This window comes from Pagrus major, chromosome 9 (assembly GCF_040436345.1).
Source record: "Pagrus major chromosome 9, Pma_NU_1.0".
Taxonomy (NCBI): domain Eukaryota; kingdom Metazoa; phylum Chordata; class Actinopteri; order Spariformes; family Sparidae; genus Pagrus; species Pagrus major.
In genome coordinates, this window is record NC_133223.1 from 28,685,621 (window position 1) to 28,702,066 (window position 16,446).

At 41.4% G+C, this 16,446-nt stretch overlaps 1 protein-coding gene across 1 annotated transcript in view; it reads right to left on the reverse strand.

Annotated features, from left to right (window-relative positions):
* Positions 1-3,212: 3,212 nt before the first annotated feature.
* obsl1b (obscurin like cytoskeletal adaptor 1b) overlaps positions 3,213-16,446 on the reverse strand; it is a 28,254-nt gene continuing 15,020 nt past the window's right edge. Inside the window, exons 7-21 of the mRNA XM_073473190.1 lie at positions 15,363-15,638; positions 15,011-15,283; positions 13,329-13,604; positions 12,967-13,242; positions 12,602-12,877; positions 12,239-12,514; positions 11,131-11,400; positions 10,355-10,621; positions 9,025-9,291; positions 7,367-7,479; positions 7,052-7,205; positions 5,743-5,904; positions 5,457-5,561; positions 5,019-5,285; positions 3,213-3,499 (exon numbers count right to left, since the gene is read on the reverse strand). Of these exons, the coding sequence (XP_073329291.1) occupies positions 3,213-3,499; positions 5,019-5,285; positions 5,457-5,561; positions 5,743-5,904; positions 7,052-7,205; positions 7,367-7,479; positions 9,025-9,291; positions 10,355-10,621; positions 11,131-11,400; positions 12,239-12,514; positions 12,602-12,877; positions 12,967-13,242; positions 13,329-13,604; positions 15,011-15,283; positions 15,363-15,638 (3,545 nt within the window). The remainder of the gene's footprint in view (positions 3,500-5,018; positions 5,286-5,456; positions 5,562-5,742; positions 5,905-7,051; positions 7,206-7,366; positions 7,480-9,024; positions 9,292-10,354; positions 10,622-11,130; positions 11,401-12,238; positions 12,515-12,601; positions 12,878-12,966; positions 13,243-13,328; positions 13,605-15,010; positions 15,284-15,362; positions 15,639-16,446) is intronic.

Here is a 16,446-nt window from a genome sequence, read left to right on the forward strand (position 1 = left end):
ACTACACCTAAGTGGACAAGATCAGGTCTGACAATTATACAGTCCAGATATAATTTTTGAGTTTGTTTTACCATCAGAAACTGATCGATTAAATCAGATGTCTCTTCACATGCATCGTGGCCGGGTTGCATTCAAACTACTGTACGTAAAACTGAACTTGCACTCCACTTGTTTCATGAATCAAACCATATTTTTTCCCCCACTAGTGAATTCATTTAATCTTTACAGTGTTGAAATCGGATATTTATTGTCACAAATACACATTCGGCTTACACCTCAAGTCAGACAGTCAGATCACTTACACACAAAACATTATTTACATCCAAACTGCAATTTGTATTATGATGATAAAGGAACCATTTCTTCACACTCTTGACTATGACACATTTTATATATGAACAATAAATGTAAATCCTTAAATGCAAAGTTACTGAAAGAAAATCCATCACAACCCTGTTTAAACCTCTTTTATAGACATACGGTTTGTAAATATGTAAGCAAAGTCAATGTTACAACTTAAAAGCATCAAAGTAATAATCGATCACTGTCAATTAGGCCGGCGATGACAGACGGATGATGTCACTCACGGATCACCTGTGAAATATGAGCGGAGAAAGAGTTAGACGGAGGACCGGAGGGCATCGGTCAGCATGTTCGGCCTGATTCTGTCAAAATGTGCACCTGTCTGCTGCAGCCTGTCCATGTCAGCTGTTACTTAACATATTAACATGTTATTAATTAAAATCTGCAGCTAATAACATCAAGGATCATTCCATGAAAACTGAGCTCCTAAAGTCAAAGCCAAACCTTTTTAGCTTTGACCTCTAAAAATAAATCAGTGTCACTTAAGACCTGTCAGCAGTGTGGACAGTAGCTGCGAATAGTTTGACCAGAAGGATTTTCTCTTCTCAGTAGTGTCATACTTAAGAAAAAGTACAGCTAACGTATTAAAGTATTAATTGGTACAAGTGAAAGGTACTTGAGTAAAAGTCCGAAAGTATCTGATATTAACTGTACTTCAGTATGAAAAGTACAGGTAAAAGTAAATTATACATATATTAACGTGTATTTATTTACTGTATAGTATGTGTCAACTACTACTGGCCTAGCCGGTTATTGGATCAGAAATGTAGTATTTTCAGGTGATCAGAATCAGTATTTTGTTTTGTTTAATCTAATTGTAGACAATTATTATTATTTTTTTCCCCAAATGTGCTGCTTTGGCTCTGAGTCAATCTGCAAAGTAACTAGTAACTAAAGTTATCAAATACATGTAGTGGAGTAAAAAGTACAATATTTGCCTCCATTATGTGGAGGAGTGGAAGTATGAAGAAGAAGAAAAAGATGGAAATACTCAAGTAAAACACAAGAACCTCAAAATGCTTAAGTAAATGTACTTAGTTACATTACATCTCTGCTTCTCAGACTGTTTTATTTGAAGGAACTTGCTGCAGATGTTGACTTTTGGATTCCTCCAACCTCTGGATTCTTTTGACAATCCTGAAATCGATTTCTGATTAAGCCAAAGACCTGAACCTAAATCAAAAAGTCATCCTCCCCCCAATGTAAGTACATCATGTGGCGTCATTCTAGCCAAATAACGCTGTGTGACTAAAGAAACGTCACAAGTAGTGGCAATAATGATGCATTGATTCAAGATGGCGTCCTAATGCAGTTTTTATTTATCAAATGAATTAACCAAAGGCAGGTTTTTGCATTAGAAGCATAAAAAACCTCATAAATCCTTCAGTCTGGTTCTGAACTATCAGGATGGCGTGTTAAAGTAGGTTACATGACTGGGCACTGTCCATGTAGCACACAGTCATAAATACAGTAGATGTCTTGGCTGCTGGAGCGCAGCATTCTGTAAATGGTATAAAGTGTTTATGGTCCGACTCGATGTGCGAGCATGCAGGTCAAGCAGCAGCAGCAGAGAGCGCAAACCCACGAGAACCTTCTCGAGCTATTTCAGATGTGTAGGAGAGTAAACTATTTTTAGTTTTATTATGTTGGCTTTCAACTAAACAGTATTATGTTCAATCATCTGGCCCAGGTAGTGAATTCATTTGGATTGGTTTTATAGGGCGAGGAGAAGCATCACGACTAACGCTCAGCCTGGAGAAATTAAAATGGTCAGAAGATATTTCAATTTCCATTTCTACTCCACTACACCAGAGACAAATCCTGTGCTTTTTACTTTACTACGTTTAGTAGATACCTTTTGTAACAGCAGATTGTTTGCGCTTCCTTGTACCTGAGCCGCCCCTTCCTGTCACTCATGCCCCCTATATACACAACCCTGTGCATCTAATGACTGCCATCAAGTGTCCGAAATAATACTGCATGTGTCTAATCAAAGTAACATAACATATAAACAACAATAAACAGAAATGGCTCCTACACCTTTAGTTTCTTGTTACTTTGCAGATTCAGGTTTGTAACACAACATATAATCAACAGTAAATGATGATGATGGTGTGCTGTTACAGTTTAAGATTCACAAGGTACGCAGCACTACAGGAAGTCATCAGCTTTCCACCTTTAGCAGCTGTAACGTTCAAGTAATGTACATATTAATCATAATCAATATGTCGTACTAAAATGTGCCACTGTGCATATGAAGTACTTTTACTTTTTGTACTTAAAGTATGTGTTGATGCTCGTACTTTTGGACTTTTACTCAAGTAAAAATGTAAATGTTACAGGGTATTTGTACACAGATGTACTGCTACTTTGACTTAATTCACCACTGATCTCAGTCTATACAATATAATCACTGGCAGTGGCGAAAGATTAGATTTTCTCTGACATACAGTATGCATGGGACAAACACATGACTTAGTTATTACTTCCATCTAGTGGTGATTCTTCTGTATTACACCACCAGGCTACAAATGTAATGCTTCACCAGTTTGCCAGCTAGATGGCAGTAAGGAGCCTGACTTCTCCCCCTACAGGTGCATGTGACTGTGATAAATGATAAATAATGAGCTATTGAGAACTTCATTTTGTATTGTGTGTGAATGCTCTGAGATCATCTTACATAAATGCAACACTGTGATAACTTGAAACTAAAGCATACTTCATCCCTGCAGCTTTATATGAATCCTACATGTAGGTAGATAAATCCATAAGTCCATAAATCAGCATCCATAAGTACAGTTAAAATGTAAATACATTCGAAAAGTAACGTAAAAGCTCAGATCAAACATCTACTCCTTCCACTTACTGAGTACTCGCAGCTGGGCCGTGCTTTTTGCCTTCCCAGAGGTGAACTCCACCGCTCCGCTCATGTCCGGGGAGGTCTGTCGGAGGGTCAGCCTGTGGACCGTGCCCATCTTCTCGAGTCGCACCTGAGAGCTCGACTGCAGAGGCTCCCCGTTCAGACTCCACACGGGAGCTTTGACGACAGGGGCTGAGAGCTCACATTCAAAGCAGGCGTCATCGGGGGCCATCACCTCCACATCCTTCAGCTCTCTGACCATTACCAGAGACTGGGCTGAGTCACAGCACAGAGGAGAGACAACGCTGTTAGCTTGCAACGCTTATTTTTAACAGTAAATGTCATGTTTTTAAGAGTAACAAACTCCTGAATGCACATCTTTAACCTGACCTCCACAGGCTGAAATGAAGGAGTACAGTCGCAGGGGTGGACAGTAACAAAGTACATTTACTTGAGCACTGTACTGAAGTATTTGTACCTTAGCTGAGTATGTAATAAGTAGTAATTAGTAGTAATTTTTCCGGAAACTTGCATCATTTACTTCACTACATTTTAAAAGATGACTGTTACTTTTGACTCCACTACACGTCTCTGAAGGTTCCCGTTACTCTGAGGCCTAACGTTGAAGTCAGAGGATGATTTATCTTTTTCTTTTCTATAATGTGATCGGCCATACGCTGTGTTCGTCACAGGAGTGAAAACGAGTTCTCCTCCTACATCTTTCAGCCAAGTTCAGAGTGCTTGCTGTATTTTTTGAGCAGTTAAGTTTGAACTTGGTGAAAGTGATGATTTCTGTGGCAGATGAAGATGACGTTTCCTCGCCACCACTGCACCGGTGGCCTACGTTCATTCAATATACCACAAACACAAACTCCATCATTTCATCCCTGTCCGACCTGAGAAAGCATAGCGACGCATGGAAACATTTGTTTGATTTCACAAAAACATTTTAAAAGAAGCTGTCTGTGCTTGTAGAAGTTGCAGTTTTTATGCCATGGTTGGTCAAATCAAATGACTTTTTATAGATTTTCATATATTTGCCCATCAAGTTGTCAAGTTGGGTCTGAATCCACTGCTGACACAGACTAATAGTTAGCTTTCATCTTCAATCTCGCCAAATAAACAGAGTACTATTAGTAGGGATTGATACCAAAACCCAGTATTAAACAGGCCTGAGGTCTAAATACCACAATGTTCTCACACTCAACATAAAATGTACTTTTGAATGTCTTTCATGACAGTGTTGGCCAGCTAAATGGAAGAAAGCAATCATTATTATTATTAATTATTGAGCCCTTTCATTCTCCTTCTGTGACCTGTCAATATGTGCAAAGGCCTGTTGTTATTCTTTGGGTGAAAAATGTCATCATTTGTCATGTAAATGCAACGTTCATAGGACACTTTAAAAAAAAATATATATATATATATTATTTTTATGTGTCCAGAGGAAGACAAATGTGAAAGGGCAGGGATGTGAAAATGGGATTAAATCTTATGCGAACACCCCGCTGTATCTTTACTTTGCCACTAGATGGAGCTGTGAGGTTAAGTATGAGATCCTCCCTCCTCCTGTTGCACCCCCATCAGAAGTTTATAACACTCTGTGTGTGTGTTGCTTGGAAAAGGAAGCTTTGTTGTTGGGTTATGAAAACTTCCTGTTATTTGTCACTTCAACTGATACATGTGGGATTTTTTAAAACCATACACATACTAATAAAAAGAGCAGGACAGTATATACACTTCCATCCCATAACAACAACCCAAAAAAATGTCTGTAAACCGGGACGTCTCTTACCCTCCACTGTCAGTTTTGCAGAGCACGTATACTCTCCAACCTGCACACTGTACGTGCCGTCGTCTTCTAGCGCCACCTGCTGGATGATCAGTTTGCGATAACAGCCTTCGCTGCAGATCTCGAAGCGCTCGGAGGGCAGGATGACGTTGACGCCTTTGTACCAGCGGATGCTACATCTGGGGTTGGACACGGTGCAGTCGAGGATCACACGGCTCTTCTCGAGGACGGTCTTATCCTGCAGAGGTTTAACGATGTTGACAGGAAGCTCTGAAAAAGGACAAAGTGCAATTCAGATTAAGGTTTTACAGTTTAACTGGGTGACAGAAGACATTAAATAAACTCTGACTTGATGAAAGACTTCACAGGCGTGTTTCCACACTTTGTTCAACAACTTATACACAAACTTCATTTGTTACATATGTTAATATATATTTATACCTTCCACCTCGAGGTAGGACACAGATTCAATGTGTCTGGCGACAAACTTGATCTCTCCGGAGTCTTCTGCTCGCACGTTGCACATTAGAAGAAAGTGTTTGGTCCCTGAAAGAAGAATAAAAATGTCAGGGTAATATCCAGACACATCATTTCTTTCCATTTCTATTAATGTCTCCTCTTTAGTTTTTGTATTTCATTGTTTTTGAGTGTCAGATCATTTAAACCTCTGTCTTCGGCAGACATTTGCACACCCTGTGAATGATGTATTTGTGATTTTGCAGCTGACCTTCTTGGCGGATCTTGATGGTGCTGGTTGGTTGTATCCTCTCCCCGTTCTTGTACCATTCTCCCGGCACATCCTCCACCGAGATCTCACAAACAAACACCGCGTTCTGATCCTCCTGGATGTCCAGGTCCTCGAGGCCCTGCTGTATCAGCAGCTCGCGCTCTGCAGAGACAATTAACATCAAAGGATATTTAATATTACAATGGGAACCTATTAATAATTCAAAATGCAAACGTAGAATGGAGCTGGCACGTCCGCGCTACATGATCACCTTTCTTTAATACTGAGCTAACTGTCATGGCACTAAAGTCGTCTATTGTTGTACTGTCATTTGCTCTAAGCCCGGCTCTGGTTCAACAGGCAGCACTCCCTCCTATTATTACAAAAGGAACTAAAATTAAAATTAAAATGTAATATTTGTCATTCCATAACAGAATTATGCACATCATAGTAAATACTGTTAGCAATCCAGCCACACAGTAAAATCTGACAAAGTGATTTTACCTCAAAAATACCAGTGAAGTCAATTAAATTCAAGTTGTAAGAGCTGAACTACTTGGCGATTTTGAGGAAATCGGTTTACTTGATTTCTTTTAAGTAAAGTCAACTTTTTAAAATTAACAGTGCACTGATAGTAATAATAGTTATACTTGTAGGTCTTTATACTAATTTCACTAAAACGTTCATTAATATTTCTACAAGAGAAAGAAAATATTTTGAATAAATGCTGGAAGATATATCCTTACGATTAATTTAAGTTTTAATATAAGATGAATGGTTGATAAATGAAATTATATTTAGCATATATTGGGTTATAAATGACATATTTGTGTTTATGTTTATGTATATATATATATATATGTGTGTATATATATTTCAGATTTATTTATTAATGCATTCAGTTATGATTAAATAAGGAAGCATATGCTGAATTCTTAGTATTTTTTCTCTGTTCTCTCAGTTTTGTGGGTATCTTACTACTACTCATCTTACTATGAAATACATTTGCATAGATTTAGCTTAGTGCTGAACTCAGTGAATACCTCTATGGCTTCTAGTTTTACGGATGTCATGTGGTACAAATAGTCAATAATGTTGCTGCAGTGTTTGTTAAGTCCGATGGTTTGTCATAGTCTGGACCCTGGTCTGGCCTTTCAGAGTTTTTGTACATGTTGACAGTGATTCCCACCCATATATTTTCTTATTTCAGGTGCAATATAACACATCTCCTGTCACTTTCATGACACAGACCACTGTGAAACTTTACACCCTCGTCTGTAATTTATAGTATTTAGATAGCAGACGTTACCGTAGACCTCCACGGTGCAAGATGTGGTAGCATCTCCAGCGTCGCAGGTGTAAATCCCAGAATCACCGACATTACACTTCATGATCTGAAGAAATCGTTTCCTTCCCATTGCATAAATGCGCAAGTCCTTGCCTGGCTTCACCTCAACCCCATTCTGAAAGGGATTTTTTTTTGCAGTACAAGTTCAATTTATCATCAGGAAACAACTGAGATGAAAGTTATGGCTGTTCAGCAGGTGTCTAAGGTTTGTTATCTTTCATGTGTCCATAAGAGGGTGTTGTTGGTTATAAAGAAAACCAAAAATTCAACACTTGCCTTCATCCATTTCACATCAGCGTTATGTCTTGACAGCTCACACTCAATAGAGATTACTGCCCCGTCAGGGAATCTCTGGTCTTCCAGTTTTCTGAAAATGGTCACTGGTGGCTCTGGTGGAGAAAAAGCATGATAAGTTAGGAAAACCAAACCAAAACATCTCTATAAAATGAATCCAAGCGTACACACTGCTGCTTAAATTTAAAGAGGCCTATATAGTGAAGTTATGTGGACTAATTCCTCGTGATGACATTTTCATCCGATCGTCATCCTCAGCTTTTCAACCCCTAGCTCAAAGGGATGATGCATACTGAGTGACTCGGTATGGAGCGGATTATTTTACAGCATGAGGTTAAACTAGCACCTGACAGAAAAGACTGAACAGGGCTACCGCTTCTCACCGGGTCGTGCTAGGCTATTTTGTGTTGTAACGTGAGCCTGGATAAAGGCAACAGTAGCAGAGCCGTCACTTTATTCTATTATCATGCCTCCACTGGCTGGCATTTGGTCTACTGAGTGGACCACTTTAGCTACCAGTCTGAGGTCACAATAAAATGAGTATAGTAAACAGTTGTTTTGGTAGTAAAACAACTTATAGTACATGGTTGTGAGCTTAGATGTTACTAAACTGGCCCGCATTCCTTATGACAACACTAAGTATGTTGAAGACAGGGTTGGTACTTTGTTTTAGAAGCATATTTGTAGGAAATCTCTTAATATCATGACAGCAATCAACATTTTGATAACTCAGTGGTGTCTGTGGCTTTTGCAGGCCTGTGATAGGCCTACCACAGTAGCCATGGACCTACCAGCCTGTTTAACTATGTACCTGCCTGCCTCCATGACCAGTCTTCCACAAGGCTTGGCTGATATAATCATTAATCTACAACTTAGACATGGATATGCCGGTGCCACTCAGCCTTGTAACTAATTTCAAGCTATTTTAAAACTGTGATATTGTCACAATATAAAGTCTAAGGGCCCAGTGGAAGAGACTCTACTGTGTGTTTCAGTGGGTTGCATAGCCAGGAAGTAAACCCAAGGCTACAAACTTTCTGTTGCACGCACCAGGCGATTCTCATTGGACTGAATTGGCGCCATTTTTGGGTCTGCTATCTAGTTAGTATCTCTAAAACAGCAGAATAAGTGCAGTCAAAGTTTCCCAATACTGACATGCTATCTTGAGAGCTGTGAGTACTAAATAAATATGTTTACCTTCATGATGATAATATAAGGTGTACTGCGCAAAGTACAAGTCGTTCAGGAGCTGACCTAGTAGCACAAAGCACACACAAAGCTATTTCGCTTTTTTGCTTCGTTTGAGTTGTTTATTTATCTATTACGGTAATTATAAAAAGGTAGGATCTTGTGTAACAGTGAACTCACATCTTTCAGGCGGCTAGCAAGAGCTACAGGGCCTGAAGGGAGGCGGTGGGATGATTTCAGTTGGCTATTTTCAAAAATGTAGTTTGCTCTTGCTAGTTTCTCAGCAGCACTTTTCAGCTGTAGTTGGCTTTGTATAAGTGCATTTTCTAAAAAGTCCTTTTAAATACTTTGAGTTTGTTTCTTTAAATAAGACCACATACAGTAATTCTGCTTGCTACTATGTTGAAATAAAATATTGCTCAACACTGTCAAAATCTCATCTCATTTCCTACCTTTTACTACAAGCCTTGCAGACGTCTTCAGTTGCTCTACAGAGAACGTAAAGGTGGCCGTGTCCTCTACTGACAGGTTAGAGATGGTCAGGCTGTGGACTTGTCCTTTGGCGCTCATACGGAAGTGACTTGTCGGCTTAAGCTGGACTCCGTTTCTCATCCAGGTGCCGGTGACTTGGGGATGTGAGAGCTCCACCTCAAACGACGCAGTTTCTCTCTCTGTGGTTTTAATGTCGGTCAGTTCTCTCTTGATTGTGATTTTTCGAGCTGTAAGACAAATTGCAGAGCTGTGAACAAACAAGCATCACAGCAGTCCAACAAGTGCATTTAGCTATCTACTTAATGTGTATTTTTTTTGTAGTCAAACAAAGGTCATGTTTGAAAGATTGGCCCCAGCTACAAATATTTTCATTCCGCTTGAACAGTGAGCAGACACGGTGTCCACTTTCTGTTACAGAATAGGCTCGGAGTCTGATCTGCACACAGCAGTCTGCAGTTAAACAATACAAGCTGGCACACATTGACGAGCCGATATTTCAGTCATTTGAGTACGGGGCTTTACACAAAAGCCGACTTTGAAACTGCCAACATTTTTCACTTATTCTAACACAGACAAGCATTCCCTGTGGAAAAAAGGAGTGTTTATTTTGGAGACCTGATGACAACAACCTTAGTTTTGAAGGCCAGGGTGTAAATTTAGATGCAATGAGAGGAGATCCAAATTCATAGGAGGTGCCAACAGCAGCCTGAAGTCCTGACTTTCCCCTGCCCGCCCACACTAGTGTTGAAAGAACAGCCTTTAATTCACCCACTGGCCTGTGGATCACAGGACTGAGAAATATAAGAAGCATGCGCAAAGAAAAACAAGCATAAGTACGTCTTAATCACGACAAGATGCCGGCTTTTATAGCGTATCAGGCTTGCTTGATTTCCAGAGTTTTAAACGGTGCTTGTTTGTAGGAAAACTTTGCTAAATGTAATCCTGCATGTTGAATCTCATGTTGTTATTCAGGCCCTTCCTTTAAAACTGTCATCTGATTTGCCTTTGACACAGCTAGTGAAATCATCAGGGCTTCATTGATCCTGTGTCAATAAAGAAACCCTGCACTGAAAGTCAGCCTGGGCTGTAAGTCCATCACCTGTTTGTTGCCATCATGTTCCAGTAAAAGTGCCACCCTGGTCCCCGGTCACTCGAATTACTCTTACTCAGTTAATTGAGCTTTGCCTTCACGAGAAGAAGCAGTGATGGTGGGCGTGCGAGAGGTGGCCACGTCGGCAACGGTGGTAAACAAACAACAACAGGGCATAGTGAGAACACGTGCACACTCACGTTCCACTGTGAGCTGGGCTTGCGTGCGGTCGTGGAGAGTTTCACAGCTGTAGGTGCCTCGGTCAGACACGGCCAGTTTGTGGATGGTGAGACTGTGTTTTAGGCCCTTGTGTTTCAGGGTGTACTTGGGTCCGGGGTGGATCAGCACCCCTTGCCGCATCCACTGCAACTCTTCCGAATCCAGACTCACCTCCACCTGTAGAGTCGCCTCGCTGAACTCTTCGGCTACAACCGGCGTCATTTTCTTGGTAAACAGCACCTGTTGCTCTGAATACAACACAATCAACGTTCTGGGTAGTTTTATGTGATTACAAAACAAAATACAATATCAACTAAAGAAAATCAGCTAAGTCTCATTGCAAGCTCAAGCACAGAGAGCAACTCTGAGGAGTCTTTGCCCCCCTGCAGCGTCACATACCCCAAAACCACTGAGCCACTTGTCTCTGTCAGTTACCAGAGGAATTCTAACAGGAGGAGCTGCTAAGCGCTAGCCGTCAAAACGCCTCTTCAACAATTTCAACTTAACTGAAAGGGTCATTATTACACACATTCAGTGTATGCTTATGTGATACTAACATATGCAGCCATTCAAAGCCTCTTTTATGTTTGCATTGACTCTAGTGTTGCTGAAAATAGCCCACGGCTGAAAATATGGTGACAACTACCAGAGAGATGAAGGTCTTGGACAGTAAATAGTTGTTAAATGTTGTGACTTCTGTGATTCATTGAGACAAATGTATATAGTTATAGTGTTTATGGATGGGGCGACAACTCACCTTGAACCTGGAGTTCGGCCTCTGATACCAACCCCTCCGCATCAGCTGTCACTTTGCCGCTATCTGAAACCATGCAGTTGTGGATGCAGAGCATGTGGCACAGTCCGTTGCTTGAAATGACAGTGCGCTCATTCAGAGCTACTTGTTTGCCATTTAAGCGCCACACCAACCGAGTGTCCTCCGGTGAAACCACGCACTTAAAGACTGCATCTTCCCCCTCGCAGACCGTGATGTTACGAAGCTCCGCTATGAACTCGACGAGACGGGGAACTGAAGGCAAAGCATTCAGCCGAATTAAATTCATGTGCTTTTAAAACTATTTTCATTACCCATACTTTATTTCTTATTGCTTTAAGTTGTATGATTTACTCACTTTCTACAGTGACAGTAGCCGAGGTCCTGTCATCCGTTGATTCACAGGCATACTCTCCAGCATCTTCTTCCACCAGCTGGTGGATGGTAAAGCTTCGCTCTCGACCTTGCGCTCGTATTGTGTGCCGCCGGCTTGGAGCGATCTCTTGGCCATCTTTCAGCCACTGGACATCTCCTTTGGGCTTGCTGATCTCACATCGTAAAATAAGGCTGCTGCCCTTCGGAGACGAAATGTTCTCCAGTGGTCTGATAAATTTCACCATCATTTCTGACAAGTAGAATGAAGAAATGTAATTCCAGAGATGTTTACTTTATGACAGTAAATGTTAACATGGAAACAGAGGTCACATTGTGCTTAAGAGAGCCAAATTCTTACCTTTGACTAAAAGACTGAAATACATCTCATCTGTGCTTGCGTCACAGACATATTCTCCAGAATCTGACAGCTGCAGAGGATTAATGGTGAGCTTGTGGGTATTACCCTCACTGGAGATGTGAATGTTGTCCTCGTTCAATAGTTGGCCATCTTTCAGCCACCGGACATTAGCTCTTTCTCGGTTCACAGTGGCACACAGTGTAACGCTCTCATTTTCATAGGCTGAGATGGCATCATCGTATTCTTCTCTATTCACAAAAGTTACTGGTGGTTCTGAGGAAAATTGGAGTTACACAGTGAGTTCATCAAACAAACAACAGAAATGAAATCTGAAACATCTTTTAAACTTTTAAACCTTACCTTGGACCTCAACAATTGTTATTAATTTGTCATCGATGGCATCACAAATGTATTTTCCAGAGTCTGAAGGCTGAAGTCCAGAGAGAACAAGCTTCCTCACAACGTCATAGCTGTCGATTTGTACGCGGGTGTCCGGTTTCAGTATCTCGCCGTTGCATAACCACTGCACGGTGGCGTTCGGCCGAGAAACCTCGCATTCCAAAATAAGGTCATCTCCTGCTACCAGGATATGATGCTCTGGGTGGCCCGAGTTGCCAATGATCTGTACCGGAGGCTCTGAACATACAAGACACTGCATTACTTATCTCCTGAGTGAAGGAAAGACAGATAATGTTTACATTACATAACAAAAAAAACCATTACCTTTGACAGTGATATAGAAGAGCATTTTATCATCCACTGCGTCACAGCTGTACTCTCCTGAATCTTCGAGCTCAGCATTTAGGACGACCAGCGATCGAAAAACACCTTGCTCCTCACTGCAGTACCGCTCAGTGTCATCGATTAACTGATTGTCTTTGTACCAGCTGACTGAGGCGTTGGATCTTGATAGTTCACACACCAGAATGATGTCATCAGACACTAAGAACTGCTTTTCTGTTTTTGCATCGGTTTTTCCAAGAATTTTTACAGGTAACTCTGAAAATGAGAAAGAAAAGAACAACATTTCCAGAACAGAAAATCTCAGTAATCTTGCAAAAATTTCCGCCTTTTGTTTCATAACCTACCTTGCACTTTCACGTTGAAATCCATCACATCGTCCTTTGCGTCACAGACATATTGCCCAGCGTCTTCCAGCGTTAGTGCATGAACGGTTAATTGACGCACGACCCCGTCCTCCAGGATGGTAATGTTTCTGGAGTCCTCTACTTCTTCACCGTTCTTCTTCCAGGTGACCTCGGCATTCGATCTTGAAACCTCACAGTCCAGAACCAGAGTCTCCCCTGCCACCTTCTCTACTCTGCTTGCCATCTTCCGCGGACGTACGAAGCGAACAGGAGGCTCTGTGCGTTAAGAAACGTGTGTGTTAGAAATGGATAAGAAGATGACACAACAAGATGTTTAGAGGATTTACTCTTTCATTCTTTACCTGCTATGTTTACAAAGAATGTCATGGAGTCGTCTGCCGTATCGCAGACGTATTCAGCGGAGTCTTTGACTGTAGTTTCAGGTATGATCAGTCTTCTGTACACACCATCCACCTCTAGAATCAGGTTGTCGTTCTCCTCCACTTCCAGTCCGTCTCGATACCAGCGCACCACTGCATTAGGCCGTGAGATCTCACAGCTCAGTACCATCCTCTCAGAGGTCTGCTGGCACAGCTCCATTTGGGACTGACTTGGGGACACAATCCGCACCGGAGGTTCTGGAAAAGGGCGTTAACATCCAGTTTAGCCATCGCTTATCAGTTTAATGAATCCTACAAATAATCTGCACCGTTATCTAGTTGTCATATTGATACATATATATCCCCACAAGACCTGGATGAATCAGTTAACCCCTAGCTTTGGCAATGTTAAAGGCGTGGGTATGCCAGTGAGCAGCGGCATTTTCCATGGTCACAGAATGCTAATCCTCGTTGTTCGATTGGCACGGTGTATCAGTCATTCAGGAAGATTTAGTGTCGAGTGGATATAATTAACACTATTATTATTGCTCAGCCCACTTATCTAACTCTTCTTAAGCCTTTAAAGAGCCACTTGTGCATTGGTATGATACTTTGTTACTTATGCTAGCGCCGCAGAGCTCCAGAAATATCACTCATAATAGATAGGCTTGTTCCTTTTCTATTTCAACCCAACACTTTTGCCTTTAGACAGGTTCAGATGACACTTTCTGCAAACTTGTTTTGTTTGAAGCATACTGATGATTTCTAAGAAATGGTCAAAGGTGGCTCCAAAACTATAGGGGGCAGCATAACCGCTTACTGCTGCTCACAATACTGGAAAAGCTACTCTTTGCTATAGCTATATTTTGGCGGCAGCAACTAGCTGCTGTTAGCAAGTGGCTCAGTTAGCTGTGGAGCTAATTGGCTCTATTAGCTGACGGGAGACTGCCCGCACTGCAACTTCTGATGACAGGGGGCCTAACCATGGGCAAGAGGCCTCAAGAAGTCACTCCAACAGATGTCAGTTTCATGACAGGGGATTCAGTAAGGAGGCGATTTACAGCAGCTCTGACCAAGATTGACTCCGTGGACGAGAAGACACATCTGGCGGGAACAGGAGAGGATTGTGGCGAGAGTCGGGTATCAGCGATAATTTAAATGGCATGTAGAGCTGGAATGGAGACTTATATCAACCAAAACAAAGAGGTGATGGTGGAAAGACAAACTAAGCCTGTTTTGGTGAGTTTTATTCTGTTTATGTCACGTTTGAATTAACTGTGTTTTACAATAAGTTACCGGGCAATGACGCTTGTAGACAGTATAAGGTTGTATTCTTCTTTTAAACAGAATACAAGGTGTTGAAATATATAATGTCTTGATATTTTGTAAGTTTTTTTGTATTATTTATTAGAATAAGTAGTGAAACTCTTTTAACATATACGAGCTGAAACTACGGGGGCTATCGGCCTATCACCTCTTGCGGTACGAAGTGGTATTATGAGACAGGACTGGCCTGTGCTAGCTGGTTAGCATGCTAACTTCAGTAGACATCTTTGCAACATAATACCCCCTTTAAATATCACATTGTACTTGCTCACTGTGCTGTTAGATTACTGAGATACCTACACATATATGTACCACATATGTAGCATCATGGAAGTTACCTGTAATATTAAGGTGAAAGAAAATTGAATCGTCGGCTGTATCACAGACGTATTCTCCAGAATCTTCAACTCCACTCGACAGAATCTTTAGTCGTCGGTAAGGGCCTTCGATCTTGAGCTTGATGTTCTCACTCTCTTGCAGCTTTTGGCCGTCTTTGTACCAGCTAACAACGCCGTTGGGACGAGACAACTCGCAGCTCAGAATAATTTCCTCAGGGACGTGACGTTCAAGGTGGACGTCCTCCTTGGGGAAGACTATCATCACTGGAGGTTCTGTGGAGGAAGAATATATGAAATTGAAAACATTTTCTTCTGTACATTTCAATATAGGTAAAGTTTTCAGAAGTATTACCTCGTATGTTAACCTTGAACATTAAAACGTTGTCTCCTGCACGGCATGTGTATGTGCCCGTGTCAGATAGTTGGGCTGAACGTATAGTCAGATTCCTCTCGGTGTCTTCTGCTTGCATTGTAATATTATCACTCAGTTGCATTTCAGTTCCATCTTTGTACCACTGGACAACACCGTCAGCCCTTGAGACTTCGCACGACAGAACAAGCTGTTCTTGTTCCACGACGCTCTTGAAAAGGTCCTCCTCTGGGATATCAGCAAATGTTACCGGTGGCGCTGCAGGAAACAGTACAAAAATAGAAGTAAGTCGTCGCTTGAAAGTTGCATTCGTTGTTTATGCTCATGCATGCAGCAGCTCTAAAGTCGTGGTTGTCACAGCTTACACATGCTGATCTCAAGCCTTGCTATCTACTGTAGATAACATTATAATGATCAGTGGGCGTTAATCCACTTTTGAAGCAAGATGGAAAAAAAACAATTGAAGCAGTGCGCTAACATAAAGCAAGTACCATAGTTGGACAAAACAATGGACTCAACAAAATACATGTTAGACACAAGCCGTAAATGTGAAGCATGTATATGAAAGCACCCAAATGTTTGATGAAATTAAGACACTTAGAAGGAAATCAGCTATGATGAATATGATGATGATCAGGTTTTGCTTCCTTCTTAGATATTAGAGATCATGAAGGTGCATACGACTCGACAATGACATGAGCCAAGAAAAAGCTTAGCATATCACCTTTCACCTCCACAAAGTAATCGTTGAAATCTGAGTCATCATCATCATCAGTTTTACAACTGTACGCTCCAGAGCACGAAGACGTGGCCGACTCCGTAACCAGTGTCGTCTCATTGCCCTCTGAATCGATGTTTATTCCCAATTCTGGCAAGAGTTTTGTCCCATCGTCATACAGGCATGTCTCGTTTGTGGGGTCTGAGATCTCACACTGCAGTTTGATCGGGCTGCCTGCTTCAACAGACTCGCTCCTTTCAGCTTCTGGAACAGCTGAGAATCAAACTGGTGCTATAGGAATTTCAATCCACTGAACAGTAATTCAGAGTTGCTATGCTGTGCTATAAC